Genomic DNA, 17,370 nt, shown 5'->3' on the forward strand with positions numbered 1-17,370 from the left:
CAGTGAAATAAATATTACCAGGAACTCACATCTCAACTTTATGACAAACGGGCTTCATCATTAACTTTCCATGCATATATAGCAATATCCCATCATAGTCTGCCTATAATCAGTTTTTAATGTTATTGAATTAACATTAATCGATTCAGGCTAGTGACAAAGAAGTTGAATTTGCAAGATTTGGCCTGAGTTCATATGATAAAATACAAGCCTATGATTGGCATTGAGTTTCGTTTTCCTGCTTACTGTTAGAAGGTTTTCCTCTACTCATCATGACATGATCGATCGCCTGCCAGAACGAGCACGTGCTATGAATCTCGGTTACCTCGATGCTTTAATTACAAATACTTTATAAACAGCGAGTGTGAAGCCTGTAAATTATACCAACAGATATAAGCTGTATTGCAAGATTTAATTGTCGTTATTACTCGGCAATTTTCGCGAGTGAGAAACGTTACTAAATAAATTTGCATCGAATTTGATAGATTCTATTGAACGCGTTACTGCAATCAGTAGAGACAACCAGGAAGAACTCGTTGAATCTTATATAATGTGAACAAAATGGAGGTTATATCTAATTTTTTATACATGTAGTTCTAAGCTTAATCTGTGTATCTGCTATGTCGGACAGCAAAATGTGTAGGTAAGAGAAAATCGTTTTCATTTTAATGTATTGCTTAATTCATTCATAGGAATATTCAAAAACAGACATTTCAATGTATTGTTTAATTCATTGATAGGAGCCATGACACATATTCAAAAACATACATTTTAATGTATTGTTTAATTCTTTGATAGGAGCCATGTCACTTATTCAAAAACAGACATTTTAATGTATTGTTTAATTCATTGATAGGAGCCATGTCACATATTCAAAAACAGACATTTTAATGTATTGTTTACACTTATTCAAAAACAGACATTTTAATGTATTGTTTAATTCATTGATAGGAACCATGTCACTTATTCAAAAACAGACATTTTAATGACTGCAATCCTCTTTAGATCAGGAATGTGTCGGTTACAGGCTGCACAAACACCAGTGTACAGGTAAATCATGATTCTTATAGAAAATCCTAGAAAACAATGACTTAAAAGCTTCGGTACAAATATACGATATATATTTCCCCTTAAAAATTCTATCAAATGTATGAGCTGTTAATTTCGATGGGGGTCCATTTTGTATTAATATCAATTTTCGTGAGAAATCTCACAGCCGAGGAGGGAGGGGACATATTTCTAAATATGTGAATAGTTAGAGTTCATGATGACATGGGCTTGAGTTTTACGGATCATACCTTGCAAATATGTTATCTTACAATATTCATTTTTATGTAAATGTTGGATTTTGGTTTCATTATAACTACCATAGTCAGGGTTTAATCATGAAGGTTTGAGTTTTTGTAGAATGTGAAGCTGGAACGTATGGTATAAACTGCAGTCAAACATGTCCTGATGGATATTATGGCAGACGTTGTAAAGAAGCGTGTTCTCGAGCTTGTAATGAAAGCTGCGACAAGGTCGATGGTAAATGTCCAGGTATGTGAAATTCATATTCCAGTATCTTTGTGTCTTGTGAAGTCAACTGCTTTGTATCATGACGCCGCGGTGGCCTAGAGGTAGAGCGTACGTCCCGCATGAAGAGGGTCGGGGTTCGAATCCCGGCCGCGGCAGATCTAAGTCGTTACAACAGGTAATGAGAGTTCCATCACCAAACGCTCGGTATCAGGTGTGAATGTCACAGGGTCCTCGGAGATGACCTTTCAAACGAATCTCCGTGTCGCAGTAAGTGTGATACTCTAACGAACCCTCGTTACGTAATGGCATAGGCGCCTGGGTGAAGGGTATTACACTATAACCTACATTTAAACAATGGAGGAAATTCGAACCACGATTAAATATTTATCTCCGATCTATGGTGTCCCTTTTTAACAATTTACTTTGCCAGTACAACGTGTCATTGGGTTAAATGCTGTCTAGCGTGATGCATACCAATTGCTAGGCCGTTCCTAAAAGCAATACAAAATTCATAGCTGGGCAAATTTTGTATTGGCAAAATAGGTTGTTATAACGACCATAGAATTTGCGAAATGCCGACTTTAAAGAAGACTGTTTAAACCCTTGAACCAATAATGAAATTAACGGTGACATTATGTAGTATAGGTAATGATGTTAAGAAATTTACTACTCAGCTTTTGAGCTCAATTGCGCACGATGTTATGTATTGGTTCAATACTGTGTCCATTGATGCAATTACTAAGCCTCATGTAGTTGCAAATGTTTGTGTCCATTGGAAGTTTCAAAGATATCAGCAGGGACTACATTTTGTGGAGGAAGACTTGTTTAATTGAAAAGATCTAAATCAGCACGAATTTACAATTTCTGCTTTATCAATGAAAGGCGAAGATAATGAACAGTGATCAATCTCATGAAAGGTGAAGATAACAAACAGAGATCAATCTCATAACTCCTATAAGCAATACAAAATAAAGAGTTTGGCAAACATTGACCCCTGAACATCTAAAATGTGGGATGAGGTGGCTAGGAGGAGTAAACATCCCCTGTTGACGGTCACAACCGTCGTGATCCCTATATCTTAATCAGGTAAACGGAGTTATTGTATATTCCATGCCTCTTTATTTCTACTTCATTTTATGATTTATGATACAATTTGGTTGATATATTTTTTTTTCATACAGAACACTGATGGGAAGTCTAAATTAATTTACCAGAAATTTTATATAAAGTTTCAGTCAATAATTCAAAGATTTGATATATAGTTTCAACTTTTTGACGTTTCCTTTTAATTTGAAAAAAAAATGAAGTGCAATTTTAGAAATTAACATTACTCTTAACATCGAAATATGATCAGGGATATTCAGAACCACTACCTTTTGGTATTTTTCTTTCGTACCATTTCATCAAGCTCCCAAACATTTTTGGAACAGGAAATTGTATTTAAGATACATAATTGAAAGCGGATGTTTTACAAATCAATTATATTTGATTAAATCACAAAACGTCGGATGTCCTGGTCAATTGGGATATATTGCTGTGAGTCATTTTTATTTATATTATTGAAATATAGGTTCCGTTAGTGTGAATATGAACAAAATGGAGGGTGTGACTTATGTCATATTTCTGAATTTTATTGGATTGTGTTCCACGTCGGACCCTAATATGTGTAGGTAAGAGGGATCATCTACAGTCTAAAGTATAGTTTTAATTGATAAGAAGTGTGTTATTGCATTAGGAAACGCAAACCTTATTCATGAATATATTCAATTTCAGACTAGGAATATGCTGTACTGGTTATATGCTACACAACAACAGGTGTACAGGTACAGAAGTTATGTTATATTTCTTAATCAAATCATTTTAGGGGCCTTATAAACGTCACTTTGTAAAAAATGATTTCGCGTCTTCAATGTATGAAAGGTGAAGATAACGAACAGACATCAATATCATAACTCCTATGATATATCCTGGAGGTGCCACTAAATAGGTTAAATTCTTAACATGTTTAGGGCGGTATATCTTAATGAGAAGAATTCTGGTTTGGTTTTATAGATGTTAAACACGTACATCTACTGAAAGTGAGTATATTCATAAAGTTTCGAGTTTTTGTAGAATGTGAAGCAGGAACGAGAGGAATAAACTGTAGTAAAACATGTCCAGATGGATATTACGGCAGACTGTGTAAAGAAGTGTGTTCTACAGATTGTAAAGGAACATGCAACAAGGTCAACGGAAGCTGTCCGGGTAAATTAATCCTTCAACATAAGTACAACTCTAAATCTACATTATATCTATTCGTCATACATCTTAATTTCAATTCAGTTCCAAGGTGAACACTAAAATATTCCAAAAAATCGCAACAATTCGTGGATTTCACATCAATTTTCTTTATCAGATGAAGACGACAGTCATGTCAGCGTGGATATCGACAGACCCCATTCTACACATGAAAGTGTCACATGTAGATGCACAGGTATTCAAAATATGTGTCATGATCGCTTTGAATACGTAACCTCCAGAGCGTTTACAATATAAGTATTTAGTTCTATGGTTATTTCAATTATACACAAATATCTCTCTACAGGTGTATTGTACTTGTAGAAATCATGGTTGATAATCTTTAGACGCGTGGGTCGAAACATCTCTTTATATTACGAACAATCGATTCGATTCAAATTCTATAAAGATCCCTCGAACACCTGAACGTACTGAAACAAGTACAATATGTACCAATAAATTGATTTGGGTAGTACATGGGATTCATGGAATATTACAAATATACCATATGCCATCATACCAACGTAATAATTGAAACTTTCAAAATTAGTGAAAGTACTATGAAAATAACGTTTGTTCAATTGTATACGGGTAACAGCTTGCACTCTTGTCCAACAGATCGACTGTTGCCCAATCCCCTGTCAACAACTACCCATATATAGATAAATAGATATATTCATATCACTCAATCACTTTAAAATGCTATGATTGAACAAGATTCAAAGCTTTATTCATGTTAGATTTTTGGAAAGTATTTAACATTAATTTTGAATTGTTTGAAATTATTATTTAAACAATAAACCATGATAATCAACACATGCATTGTTCTTTTTCTAACTCCATCAAATCGAAACGTCACAAAATATGCTAATAATAAAATCAGAATCCATTTGGGTTTTTTTCCAGAAATTGTTAGTCAAGGGGAGGGGGAGGCTTAAATGTAACTTGCTTTTTAAGAATTATTTCCGATTTATAAAGCCATGTCCAGTCTTACGCGTACGTGTTCATGTACCTGATGTTCCACTTCAGTGATATGGAGGGGTAGATTATGTTTTCATGATAACTAAAATCTGCAGTAAGGGTAAGTAAATCTTTGTTATAAATACTATAAGAAGCTGTTATGTAAAATTGTACGCATTTAACTTGCTTTGTTTCATGTTACTTATAGAAATACTACACTTTAGTATTTATGTCCAATTGTATTAGGAACTCCTTGTCACGTGTGTGTAGTTACGACACTTTCCATCTTTGAATGACCTTGATCTCAGAAACCGCTTATGTTCGGCAATTATCGTTCCCGTGTCCGAGTATTTGACGTTTACGTCTGAAGCTATGTCGGTTTATACGAGCAACATTCCTTTGCTTATTTGCTGAATTTGTATTCAGATGTTGGGGATTATATCAGCTACGTATAGCGATAGGTGGTGATTGGTTCTTACTTGCATCGTCAGTTAGATAAGTAGTTATGCGTTTTCTTTTCACGTCGTTTCATTATCTTGCTTTGCTGTATGAAATGGTGTAAATCAATTTAACTTTAGTATTGTTTCTGTTTGTTCGTATACGTACTTATGTGTTGTACGGCAGCCCAGTTGAGAGTTTAAATTATCACATTTCAAGAAATTTGTTGGAAGGTTTCTAGATGTAAGTACATGTATTTGTAGTGAACGTCTGCTGGTGGCGACCTGGTGGGCGAAGTTTACCCAATGTCGTAACAATCTGACTCTATGTAGAGGGCGGAGGATGACCTTCACACGAGATAAAAATATGAGCGTGCATGGTGGATACGTGGTGCACTCTAGTATTCATGGACAATTTCGTTTTATTGATTGATTGTTTTCTTTTGTATATTTGTATATATTTATTTGGTTTTATATGAAATTGTAGATAGTTAAACGGAAGTCTTTGTTTTCACTGGTCAAGTTGGACGGTGTCATGACAAATGGTGCCAGAGGTGGGATGCATTATCAATTACATTCATTTATCGATTCGATATCCCAGTGAAATAAATATTACCAGAAATTCACATCTCAACTTTCTGACAAACGGGCTTTATCATTAACTTCCCATGCATAGGTAGCAATATCCCATCATAGTCTGCCTATAATCAGTTTTTAATGTTATTGAATTAACAATTAATCGATTCAGGCTAGTGACAAAGAAGTTGAATTTGCAAGATTTGGCCCGAGTTCATATGATAAAATGCAAGCCTATGATTGGCATTGAGTTTCGTTTTTCTGCTTACTGCTAGAAGTTTTTACTCTACTCATCATGGCATGATCGATCGCCTGCCAGAAGGAGCATGTGCTATGAATTTCGGTTACATCGATGCTTTAATTACAAATACTTTATAAACAGCGAGTGTCAAGGCTGTAAATTATACCGACAGATATAATGACCTAGCTGTTTTGCAAGACTTAATTGTCGTTATTACTCGGCAATTTTCGCGAGTGAGAAATGTTACTAAATAATTTTGCATCGAATTCGGTAGATTCTATTGAACTGGACAGGTTGCACAAAAGCCAATTATATCAATGTTTAAAGCCTGGGATGTATGTAGAGAAGCTTTCATGTTAATTTGAATTTTTCAGGCCAGTGGTTCTCGGGACGATATTCAGGCTAGGTAAAACCCATACAATCTGGTTAAATTAAGTGTTGGATATGTGTATTTAGTGTTTGATAATGAGTATATAAAAATTGATAATGTTTATATGTAATGGTAGTGGGGGACACATGTGAAAGTCGGGTGTTGTTAAAACGCGGAACGGAAGACAGAACGGAAAACAGAAACTATTGTATGCAATAATGTTATGAGTAGGTCGGCATTCTGTAAGATCAAAAAGCTTATTATTAGGAAGGGAAGCAGACATTACGGAGAGAACGAGAAGTCATCCACAAAATCCTTCAAACTAATGCATATGTGTTTTAAGGGCAGATGATACAAACAATTTTTGTTCTTTCGAAGAGACTTTATATGATGTCATTCTTTTATAAAAGTGGATAATTCCTTGAATTCTTTTCCCCTTTGACTTGGAGATTGAAATATTTTCCGTATTTCCAAAAAAGTACAAAGCAATAGTTATCATGGTAAATTAGTTTATTCTTCATTTGTTTACCTTTTCTATACCTCGAAAAATGGTTGTCAGGGAGAACAGAGTGTACTGATATTAGATTTACAACATAACATGTAAAATATTAATGCATAACAAATTTTGCACTTGGAAAATATCAACTGCTGCTTCAATAAAATTACATATATGGACATTGCACCCTCAGTAACGGTTTACAAATTAAAATAAACTTCATAATATGTTGAATTCATGTTTAAAGTGTAATATAAACTTAAAAATCATATACCATACGGGGCGAATTTTCTGAGTAGAAGCAAAATTGTAAAAATCACATTGGCTGATTTTCTCAAGACAAAGAAGAGTTATCTCCCATAATATAAGAGTAAAAATTTACAACTTCTGAAAATAATTTACAATGGCATTTATGATTTTACTGTTTGTTTTTCTTGTCTTGTCACTCTTGATTTTCCTTTGCTATTCATCTCTGCAAAAAAAATAAAGAAATGCCTAATACAGGATCTCTTTGATGTGCCATTTTACGTTAGTTTCTACATTATGACGTTTCCCAGTAAAACAGGAGAAAGATGGCTGCATGCTTCCTGTTGACATCTCATATATAGCAATGATCCAAGTCCATACCGTTTTTCGTCCTCACAATGTCTTCTGCGTTGTTAAATCTAGTGGTCTACCACACGCAGCACAACCTTTTTCCAAATTGTCCACTAGAATTCCAAGTTCCACAACTCGTCTCCCACTTCTCCAACAAATCATCTTCTCATGCTCTGCTTCCGATTCCTCACTCACTGATACATCAGATGGATACGTGTCTTCATTTCCTAGGCATTCTTGTGAATTATCACCAGAGGAACAATTTTTTCTTGATTCATCCAACTTCTCCTCGATCACCATGTTGTTATTGGCATCAACATTCACTATCTTACATCCAAGGGATAATGCATAACCTTTCGTAGCATCCTGTAACCTTTGATGACGTTTTTTACCAATGATATTTTCTTGATTATTTCCTCCTGAATGATTCTGGCACCATAATTGTTTACATTGTTTACTGACCCCCCTTCCTGCTCTTAAAACACAAAAGAGTTCCAAACAACTATAAATGAGAAAACCAAAACCATCCAAACTATTTTTTTACCATGGGAACTCTTCAGTGCTAAAGGTAGAAAAATTTGTTTAAATCATCTGGCCTTAAACCGATCTACCATGAAAAATGTTAAGCAAGCATCTGTGCGTACCCTCTTATCAAGTCAGCAAGTTAAATATCTTGTGTTTGATTTATTATATAAATAATAGAGACTTAGTGACCACAGCACTCCAATCCTAAATTGGGAAGACTTCTGGCAGTTTATTTCTAAACTAAACATTTACATTAATGATAAGATGACTTACAATTCCATTCAAGCACCTGACTAGTATTTACAGGGGTCCCGTGTTCGATTCCCGGTCCAGCCAAAGATTTCCTCCTATATACTGTATTTGATGCCGTTGACTATCATTGGATGTGCAGGTGAAATCTTGCAAGGGACAAACCAAACTGATACATGGACGATGTGTTTTGGTCGTGTGACTAACGACCACGTTCAACGATCAACGAGGCGAGGAACTAAGGGCAGACTAAGATTAATCCGCAGAATATCGACTGTTATCGGACTACATGGCGATTTCTGTGCTGAAAACTGGGGCACCATACGGGGCGTAAACCATGACAACCTTCAAAGTGTGCCTAGCGAAATTCCAACTGTATTTGTAGATAAAAATAGAAAAAAAAGGGGAGAAATAAAGTCAACAAAAAGTCTATAAACATCAGTAACCTTAAAAGGATAAAATGCACATCTCTCACAGTGGTGAAAGGACAAACAAACATTAAAATATGTAGCATCAATCCACGATCTGTTAAAAATAAAATACTTTCATTATGTGACTTCATTGTTTCAAACAACTTTGACATTGTTGCACGCTGTTTTTGGCTATATTTAGCTCTAAAACTTCATAGTTATTTCGGATTTCAAACATTTTGGTTGAGCATCACTGAAGAGACATTATTTGTCGAAATACGCATCTGGTGCATCGAAATTGGTACCGTATAAGTTTTACATTATAGGAGTTAAGAGATCAATAATTTAAATCGTATTGAGCGTTGTCTATACGACATCGTGTTTTGGATGCATGGCAATATGTTGAAACTCAACACGGATAAGACCGAGGTCATTGTGTTTGCATCTGGTCGTAATACAAATCTCATTAGAAACATTTCAGTGACAGTAGGTGACTCACAAATTAATCCTTCAATCTCCGTTCGAAATCTTGGTGTCATGTTTGACTCCAAGATGGATATGGAGAAACAAGTGAACTCTGTCAGCAGATCTTGTTATGCACAGTTGCTACAAATAGGCCACATTAGAAAATGTTTAACAACAGAAGCAACTAAATCTCTTGTAAACTCCCGAGTTACAGCGAGGTTAGATTACTGTAACGCTCCCCTGGTCGGTGTTCCAAAGACAGTCATGAGCAAGTTCCAACATATTCAGAACACTACCGCACGTCTCATATCCAGGACCTTTCGTTACAAACATATCACTCCAATACTAAGAGAACTACACTGGTTACCTGTGCAGTATAGGACACAATATAAGATACTTACTTATACTTGCAAAGCCTTATATCCCAACTGATTCGATATGCAAGAGCTTGTTCTGGGTATAGTCAGTTTTTAAATCGAGGTAAGCTACTGACAAACAAGTTAATGGTACAGGGATTTCAACAGTCTCGATTGAAGTTAGCATTTCGCAAATTCTATGGTCGTTATAACGACCTAGTTCGTCAATACAACTTCGCATTGGGTCAAATGCTGTCTGACGTGTTTCATACCGATTGTTAAGCCGTTCTTGGCACACTGATTTTGACTGCGGGTAACTCCGTTTACCTGATCAGGATATGGGGCTCACGGCGGGTGTGACCGGTCAACAGGGGATGCTTACTCCTCCTAGGCACCTGATCCCACCTCTGGTGTGTCCAGGGGTCCGTGTTTGCCCAACTATCTATTTTGTATTGCTTGTAGGAGTTATGAGATTGATCACTGTTCGTTATCTTCACCTTGCATGATGAGTGCCCAACTTATATCAAACAATTAATAGGGGTATATAAGCCTACCCGAAATCTTAGGTCTATAAAACAATCAGTCACTCTAGTTGTTCAAAGAAGTCGAACCGTAACGTACGGGGGTCGGTGTTTCAATAGCTCCAAAACTGTGGAATGCCCTCCCAGAACATGTAAGGGGCTGTAGAACACTGTGTACGTTCAAGAAGTCACTGAAAACACATTTTTTATTAAGTTTTCCAGGACTAGTTTCTATCATTTCAGTCATTCGTGTAGGTTCGATTCTGTGAAAAACTGTGAAAACTAAAGACTGTCTTAATTTACGAGTACCATTTTGTGATGTTTTATTAAAAAATATATAAACAAATTATGTTTTAATGTATTATACCTGAGACATTATATGCTGTGTGAGCGTGTGTGTATTTCATTATTATTATTGTTTTAACACGCCCTGAAACTGATGCTTATTCCTATCTAGCATATTTATGGTATTTTGTGTTTTCATGTTTTATATGTGCACTCAGGATAGGTACAGCTTATAATGTCTTATTTATTTTCTATGTATTATGCGTATAACATTCTGTTGTAAGGTATATATGCATTGTAAAGCACCTTTGAGCGTACATAGTGTATGAAAGGGGTGCTATATAAATATGGTATTATTATAAAAAGAATCTTGGTTGTGAATGTCGTCGAGGGCAAAACAAATGGAAGGAGGAATGTAGTAATTAGGAGTATTAGGACAGTGTATATCGGCATGGGTAGCTCAGCGGTTCGAGCACCTGACCAGTAATGAAGGAGTCCCGGGTTCGATTCCCGTCCAGCCAACGATTTTCTCCTCTCTCCTATACTACATTAGTTTAATCAAACTCTTTACATTAGTGGCTTTATTAGAAAATTCAAATCTTGATAGCTATCTTTTAAAAATACGTACTTCTTTGAGCATAAAAAGCCAAACACATACATGTATAACTAAATATAGATATATAAATTGCCTTTTTGTTTGTTTTTCTTTACTTTTTTTCAATTTTATAATCGGGGATGGGGAATTTATAGCAAACCCTTTTTACTGTAGGGGTGTCCGGGTAGCGCTCTTTCTTCTCACCGCTGCGACCCGAGTTCAGTCCCCGTGATTGGCAGTGGTAATTGTCATTTGTCATTTTACATGTATCAATAGGGGACATTTTGTGTATACATTGTACAGGAATCAATAGGGGACATTTTGTGTATACATTGTACAGGAATCAATAGGGGACATTTTGTGTATACATTTTACAGGAATCAATAGGGGACATTTTGTGTATACATTTTACAGGAATCAATAGGGGACATTTTGTGTATACATTTTACAGGAATCAATAGGGGACATTCTGTGTATACATTTTACAGGCATCGACAGGGGACACGCATTATAACACAGATAATACTCCGACTGGACTTTGACCAATAATGTTATCGCACTCGTACAGAGAGTTAAAATGATGAAATGTGATTTATATAGACACTGTAACCTACTGTATAAACCTGCCACAACATACTTGCATATATCATCATTTCCTTCTGTGTTTTCTCTCTTGTTATAATCTTCTACGCCCTCAGCTGTGCTAACCATATTCATCGTGGTACATCTACTTCTCACTACAAGTCACAAAATCGATCGTTAAGATCATTTAGTTCACCATGTTCTACAATATACTGTAAAATCATGCCTGAACTAAGTCAAGCTTACTTCTATACATACCTAGGTCAACGCATGACCCCCTAGCGCAAAAATCCGTGCATCAAAGGACCGGCCCCATTGGAAACAAGCTTTCGAGCTTTCATGGGTTATCCTTGGTATTTATGTAAGTAAGTTTGTACTTATGTATGTAACCGAATGGGAAGGCAGATGTTGGTTTTATTAATTCATTCAGTACAAAATAAAGGCATTGACCTACAATAACAGATTAATAATATTACAAATCAAGAATGAAAAACTTAATTGAAATATGACAATTGTAAATTGTACCCACAGTAAACGATTTAGAAGAATATTATACTATATAAAAATATGTACATGCGTTCTGTAAATAATTTAGATTAAGATTTTACAGACTCATAAAATCATTACCATTTTGAAAGCAAAATTACAATAAAGTAAAGAACTTGCAATCAAAATACTGTCCACAACTGCTATTTTCTTGTAATTCAATTGTTTTTAAAAAGGCCCCTGAACAATGCAATTTCAATATAATTGTAATTTTCCCCCTCTATATACCTGTATTATAAATTACACAATCAGAAATCAAACAAAAAATAGCACAATAATTTCTAAAACTTATAACTTATTGAAATAATTTATGTCATCAATTTATGTTACCTCTATATTTATAACAGAAATTATTCATTGAGTCAATGACAGAGAGAGAGGGGGATGGGTGGGTGTAGAATGTGTGTCAGCTACCCTTAGGAATAAACAAACCTTCAATATCGTTTCCGCAAAGTTTCTATGCCCTTTTTAAAGTGATTATGTAGAATCTAGGGACTCCTGACCTAAGTTGTGGTGATGGATATCATGTTCGTGCCCACACTAACTGACTTTTGGAGGGTTGTGCCATCATACTTTGTCTCCAGGCATAGTGAGGTCAGCCTCGTTTTTGGATTTTAATGGAGGACGCTGACGGTATTTGCAATGACCGAATAAATAATGACAAAAAGAAAAAACAAAAACAAAGGGAGGTATCAACCCCACTCAAAAACCATCGTTTGTGGCGTCTATGCATCAAGTTTAAAGTTTTGTACAGAAGAATCGCTTTTATTGACAACGGAAAAGGGGGCCCACTCCATTAACTGTTTCGCCAGCAATGGTGACATCTCCATATGAGTAAAAAATTCTCGAGAGAGACGTTGAAAAATATCAATTCAATCTGACCAAAATTTTGGTTCCGTTTATAGACCAAGTGTTGTTTGTTTTATATCTTAAATATCTCGTCGTTAATAGATATCATGAAAGAAGATGATCCATGTTGATCATTAGGTCAAAGATCAAAGTCGAACTACTACAATGCCGAAAAACATTATCTGTTCAATACCTTGAGAAACTTCAAACGTATACTTTGACACTACAAATGTGGATTGTAAACCATTCTAAAGAACTTGGAGTAGACTTTAAATCGCAGGGCTTTTTTTTTAAATCGACAACATCAAAACGTATGACCTTTCAACACTTTACACGACCATTCCTCACAATAAATTAAAGACTAGGCTTTTTTGACACCAGGCGGACAGACGACGGGCAACATGCGACCAGAAAAGCTCACTTGAGCTTTCAGCTCAGGTGAGCTAAAATGGAAAACGGAAATAATCATATGTATGAGATGGATCACTGTTTGTTATTTTCACCTTTCATCTAATCATTAGTCATCCAAAATATACTTTGCTAAACACCATTCTGATTCCACGCACAAGTAGTCTGAAGTTGAAATTAAAAATATGCTTGAGTTCCTCATTGACAATATCCTCGTGGTCTTTAATGACCAGGTCTTCAAACAGTCTGTTGGAATTTCCATGGTCATGAATTGTGCTCCATTGTTAGCTAACCTATATTTTTATTCATATGAAGCAGTATTTATTTTTTTTTTTAAATCTACATGAGCAGAAAAAATCTCTTACCATGGCCTTCAATTTGATATTTAGATATGGGCCGCTCTGACAAAACCGGGTTTATTGACATAGTTATTATTGCATGATAAATCGCGACAGAAGTTGTCATCACATTTCCCAGCGTCATTCGAAGTACATATATTCATATGAAGCAGAATTTATTCAAAAACTTCTACGTGAGAAGAAAAAATCTCTCGCTGTGACCTTCAATTCGACTTTTAGATATATCAATGACGTTTTGTCTATTAACAATGATAGCTTTCATTCATATGTCGATTTGATATATCCCTGTGAGCTCGAAATAAAGGACACCACAGAGTCGTCCACTTTTGCTTCATACTTAGATATTTTATTGAAAGTAGACATTAACGGCAAACTAACAACTCAACTGTATGACAAACGGGATGATTTCAGCTTCTCCATCGTCAACTTCCCACATTTATGTAGCAATATTCCATTATCACCTGCATATGGTGTTTATATATCTCAACTGATTCGATATGCAAGAGCTTGTTCTGCGTATAGTCAGTTTTTAAATGGAGGTAAGCTACTGACAAACAAGTTGATGGTACAGGGATTTCAACAGTCTCGATTGAAGTCAGCATTTCGCAAATTCTATGGTCGTTATAACGATCTAGTTCGTCAATACAACCTCGCATTGGGTCAAATGCTGTCTGACGTGTTTCATACCGATTGTTAAGCCGTTCTTGGCACACTGATTTTGACTGCGGATAACTCCGTTTACTTGATCAAGATATGGGGCTCACGGCGGGTGTGACCGGTCAACAGGGGATACTTACTCCTCCTAGGCACCTGATCCCACCTCTAGTGTGTCCAGGGGTCCGTGTTTGCCCAACTATCTATTTTGTATTGCTTGTAGGAGTTATGAGATTGATCACTGTTCGTTATCTTCACCTTACATGTCAATAAACAAAAAGTTGAAATCGAAGATTTGATGGTATTTGGACGTTAACATAGATGTGGATTGCGAATTTGAGGTGAGTAGGGATACTATGATCAAACGAGTTTTATTGATGGTATACTCTGAATATGTCTTTTTTTATGAGTGCTTACACATGTTAATGAATGTTAGCTGATTTCATATTGCTGCTTGGAATATATTACAAAACCTTAGGTATTTCCATAAAAGAAATAGGCCCCCTAATGTTTGATAACAGAAAAAAACACCCACAAATGTAATATTTCCAAATGGAAAACTCGTTGAATTCTTGTTAACGTTTGTTAACATCGGATGCGGTCTTCCATCATGTTGGATGTGCATGACTCGATGAATTGCGTTTTTATTTTGCGTTTTTATTCAGTGTATATTATGTGAAAATGATAATTTGAAATCTTAGACATTACTTAGTGTTAAAGCTGGTCTAATACATGAAAATATATTTCAACAACTCACTTGCCTCGAACTAAAAACTGACTATACGCAGAACAAGCTCTTGCGTATCGAATCATTTGAGAGATATAAACACCATAGGCAGGTGATTATGGAATATTGGTACATAAATATGGGATGTTGACGATGGAGAAGCTGAAATCATCCCGTTTTTCATAGAGTTGTCAGTTTGTCATTAATGTCTACTTTCACTAAAATAGCTAAGCATAAAGCAGAAGTGGACGACTCTGTGGTGTCTTTTATTTCGAGCTCACGGGGATATAAAATTAACATGGGCACCACTAAGCGGAGCATCCCCTTGCGGCAGGAAATATCATGAACATCTGCATGCATTATATTCACATATAGGTTTTTGTTATATATAGCTATTTATTATTGAATAAAATTCAGATACCTTTAGCATCATTAGGTGGTGGTGGTGGTGGTAGTAAGGGGTAATTAATATGGCATTTTTAATAAACCTATCAAGGTGCATATTATCTGCGGGGCATATACATGCGTGATTGGGCAGTTTCCCTTATTCCTAGCAGAAACATATCACGTATGCACTAAATTTCAGTAATTTACTTACCTGAATATACTTCAAAGTTGTTGTATGCAGAATGCATGAACTCAGAAAATTCCCACAGAAGCAATATTTTTTCGTTATGTAAAAACACAATATACCGGTGTTGACAGGTCGACGAAGGTTGTGAAATATCTTTATAGCTTTCAAGGATTACATACGCCTCAAGAATTAATTCAGAATTAATTCTGTAAGCATATTCATGTGATAATCTGAATTGAGTATTGTCAACTCGTACATAAAATTTCACGGCATTTAGGTAGTAAAGACGCGATATTTTAAGAAATATTTCACCGATTAACTTGAAAATGAATAGGGTTCCGTCTTTTTACAATGCCACATTTGTATGCGAAGAATGAGAATCAATAGTGCAAAGGTTCTCTTTAAATCTTGCCAACGAGCTGTAATGGACACACAAACACACGCACAGTAGCGATGCTATATCCCCTCCGCAACTAGTTGCGCGAGGAGATAAAAATATGAGTTATTATTGTTAATAGACAAAACGTCGTCGATATATCTAAATGTCCAATTGAATGCCACAGCAAGACATTTTGTCTTCTCACGTAAAAAGTTTTGAATAAATTCTTCTATGAATATAGAAACAGGTCAGTAACAAAGGAGCACAATTCGTGCCCATCGCAATTTCAACACTGTTGGAAGACCTGATCAGCAAACATCACGACGATATTGTCAATGAGGAACTCTAGCATATTTATACAACTTCAGAGTACTTGTGCGTTGAATCAGAGTGGTGTTCAACAAAGTAATTTTTGGATGACTGGTCACTAGGTATGAATATTTCCGTTTTCCATTTTTGTTGAAGAAGCTACAGGCTATGGTGTCAAAAAGTATAGTCTTTAATTTATCGTGAGGAATAGCCGTGTAAAGTGTTGGAAAGTCATAGTTTTGATGTTACTGATTTGGGAAAACTTGCAATTTCCAGTTTACTAAAAGTTCTTTAGAAGAATTCTTTATAATCCACATTTGATTAACACCACTCCTGGCATATGTAGCTGCACAGTAAGTTTGAAGTTTTTCTTTCACAGTTATTAATATTTTCATGAGTAGCAATGATAGGGTCTTGGTAGAGCACTTACTGGATCCAGCGATGTATCTTTCTTTGGAAGGGTTTTTATGTAGTTTTGGAATCCAGTATAGGTGCGGTAACTTATATTTATTCGACCCATTGACTGGGATATTAAATGAGTCTAAAACTAAAGCATGTTTTCGAAGAATTTCATCTTTTGAAAAGGCAGTTGGATTATAAGTAAGATTACCAGAAGTGGAATTAATGCAATTTTGTTTAAAATACATTTGTAATAATAAGCCTTACAAAGAAAGACAGTATTGTTACAAGCTTTGTCAGCTGAAACCAAAACATATCCCTTATGTAACCTATTTAATTCTTTTATCACTTCTGATTTACAAAACACAGAAGGATAATGGTACGTACTTATGTTTTAATATGTCTAATGCGGGATTTTAATATTCCTCTTATGCTTTTAATCCATTCTGACAATGTATCAAGTTCTTCTTTTTCATATTTAGCCCATCGTCTGGCATAATCTTCGACAGAATTCATAATAGAGATGAAGTTCCGTCGCCAGTTGAAAGACCTAGGTTCTCTGTATTTAGGACAAAAGCTTTTAGATTAAGTGATTTGAGGTCCTCATTTTCAACTATATCAACATCAAAAGTAATGATATGCCCAGTTGGACTATAGGTGAAAGAAGATGAAGAACAAGAACACGTTGGTTTAAAGAGCCTGTGAT

General features: G+C 35.5%; 2 protein-coding genes across 7 annotated transcripts in view; both read left to right on the forward strand.

Moving 5' to 3' along the window:
- The window catches only part of LOC125664485 (uncharacterized), a 299,224-nt gene that overhangs the window by 2,397 nt on the left and 279,457 nt on the right, over positions 1-17,370 (forward strand). The window lies entirely within an intron of this gene.
- On the forward strand, positions 59-5,690 carry LOC125664462 (scavenger receptor class F member 1-like). 5 transcript variants are annotated; one of them, XR_007365932.2, is made up of 6 exons: positions 59-643; positions 1,006-1,050; positions 1,408-1,539; positions 3,292-3,341; positions 3,631-3,762; positions 3,914-5,690. XR_007365932.2 is itself a non-coding variant. In XM_048897229.2 (5 exons), exons 1-5 carry the CDS (start codon positions 3,106-3,108, stop codon positions 5,513-5,515), a joined length of 402 nt encoding a protein of 133 aa, XP_048753186.1. In that variant the 5' UTR covers positions 3,098-3,105; the 3' UTR covers positions 5,516-5,690. The 5 variants fall into 5 exon arrangements, 2 of the variants coding, with proteins under 2 accessions (XP_048753186.1, XP_048753185.1); XM_048897229.2 differs by lacking the exons at positions 59-643; positions 1,006-1,050; positions 1,408-1,539 and adding an exon at positions 3,098-3,188 and having other exon boundaries at positions 3,914-3,991; positions 5,457-5,690; XR_007365931.2 differs by lacking the exons at positions 59-643; positions 1,006-1,050; positions 1,408-1,539 and adding an exon at positions 3,105-3,188 and having other exon boundaries at positions 3,914-5,216; positions 5,457-5,690.

This window comes from Ostrea edulis, chromosome 1, assembly GCF_947568905.1.
Source record: "Ostrea edulis chromosome 1, xbOstEdul1.1, whole genome shotgun sequence".
Taxonomy (NCBI): domain Eukaryota; kingdom Metazoa; phylum Mollusca; class Bivalvia; order Ostreida; family Ostreidae; genus Ostrea; species Ostrea edulis.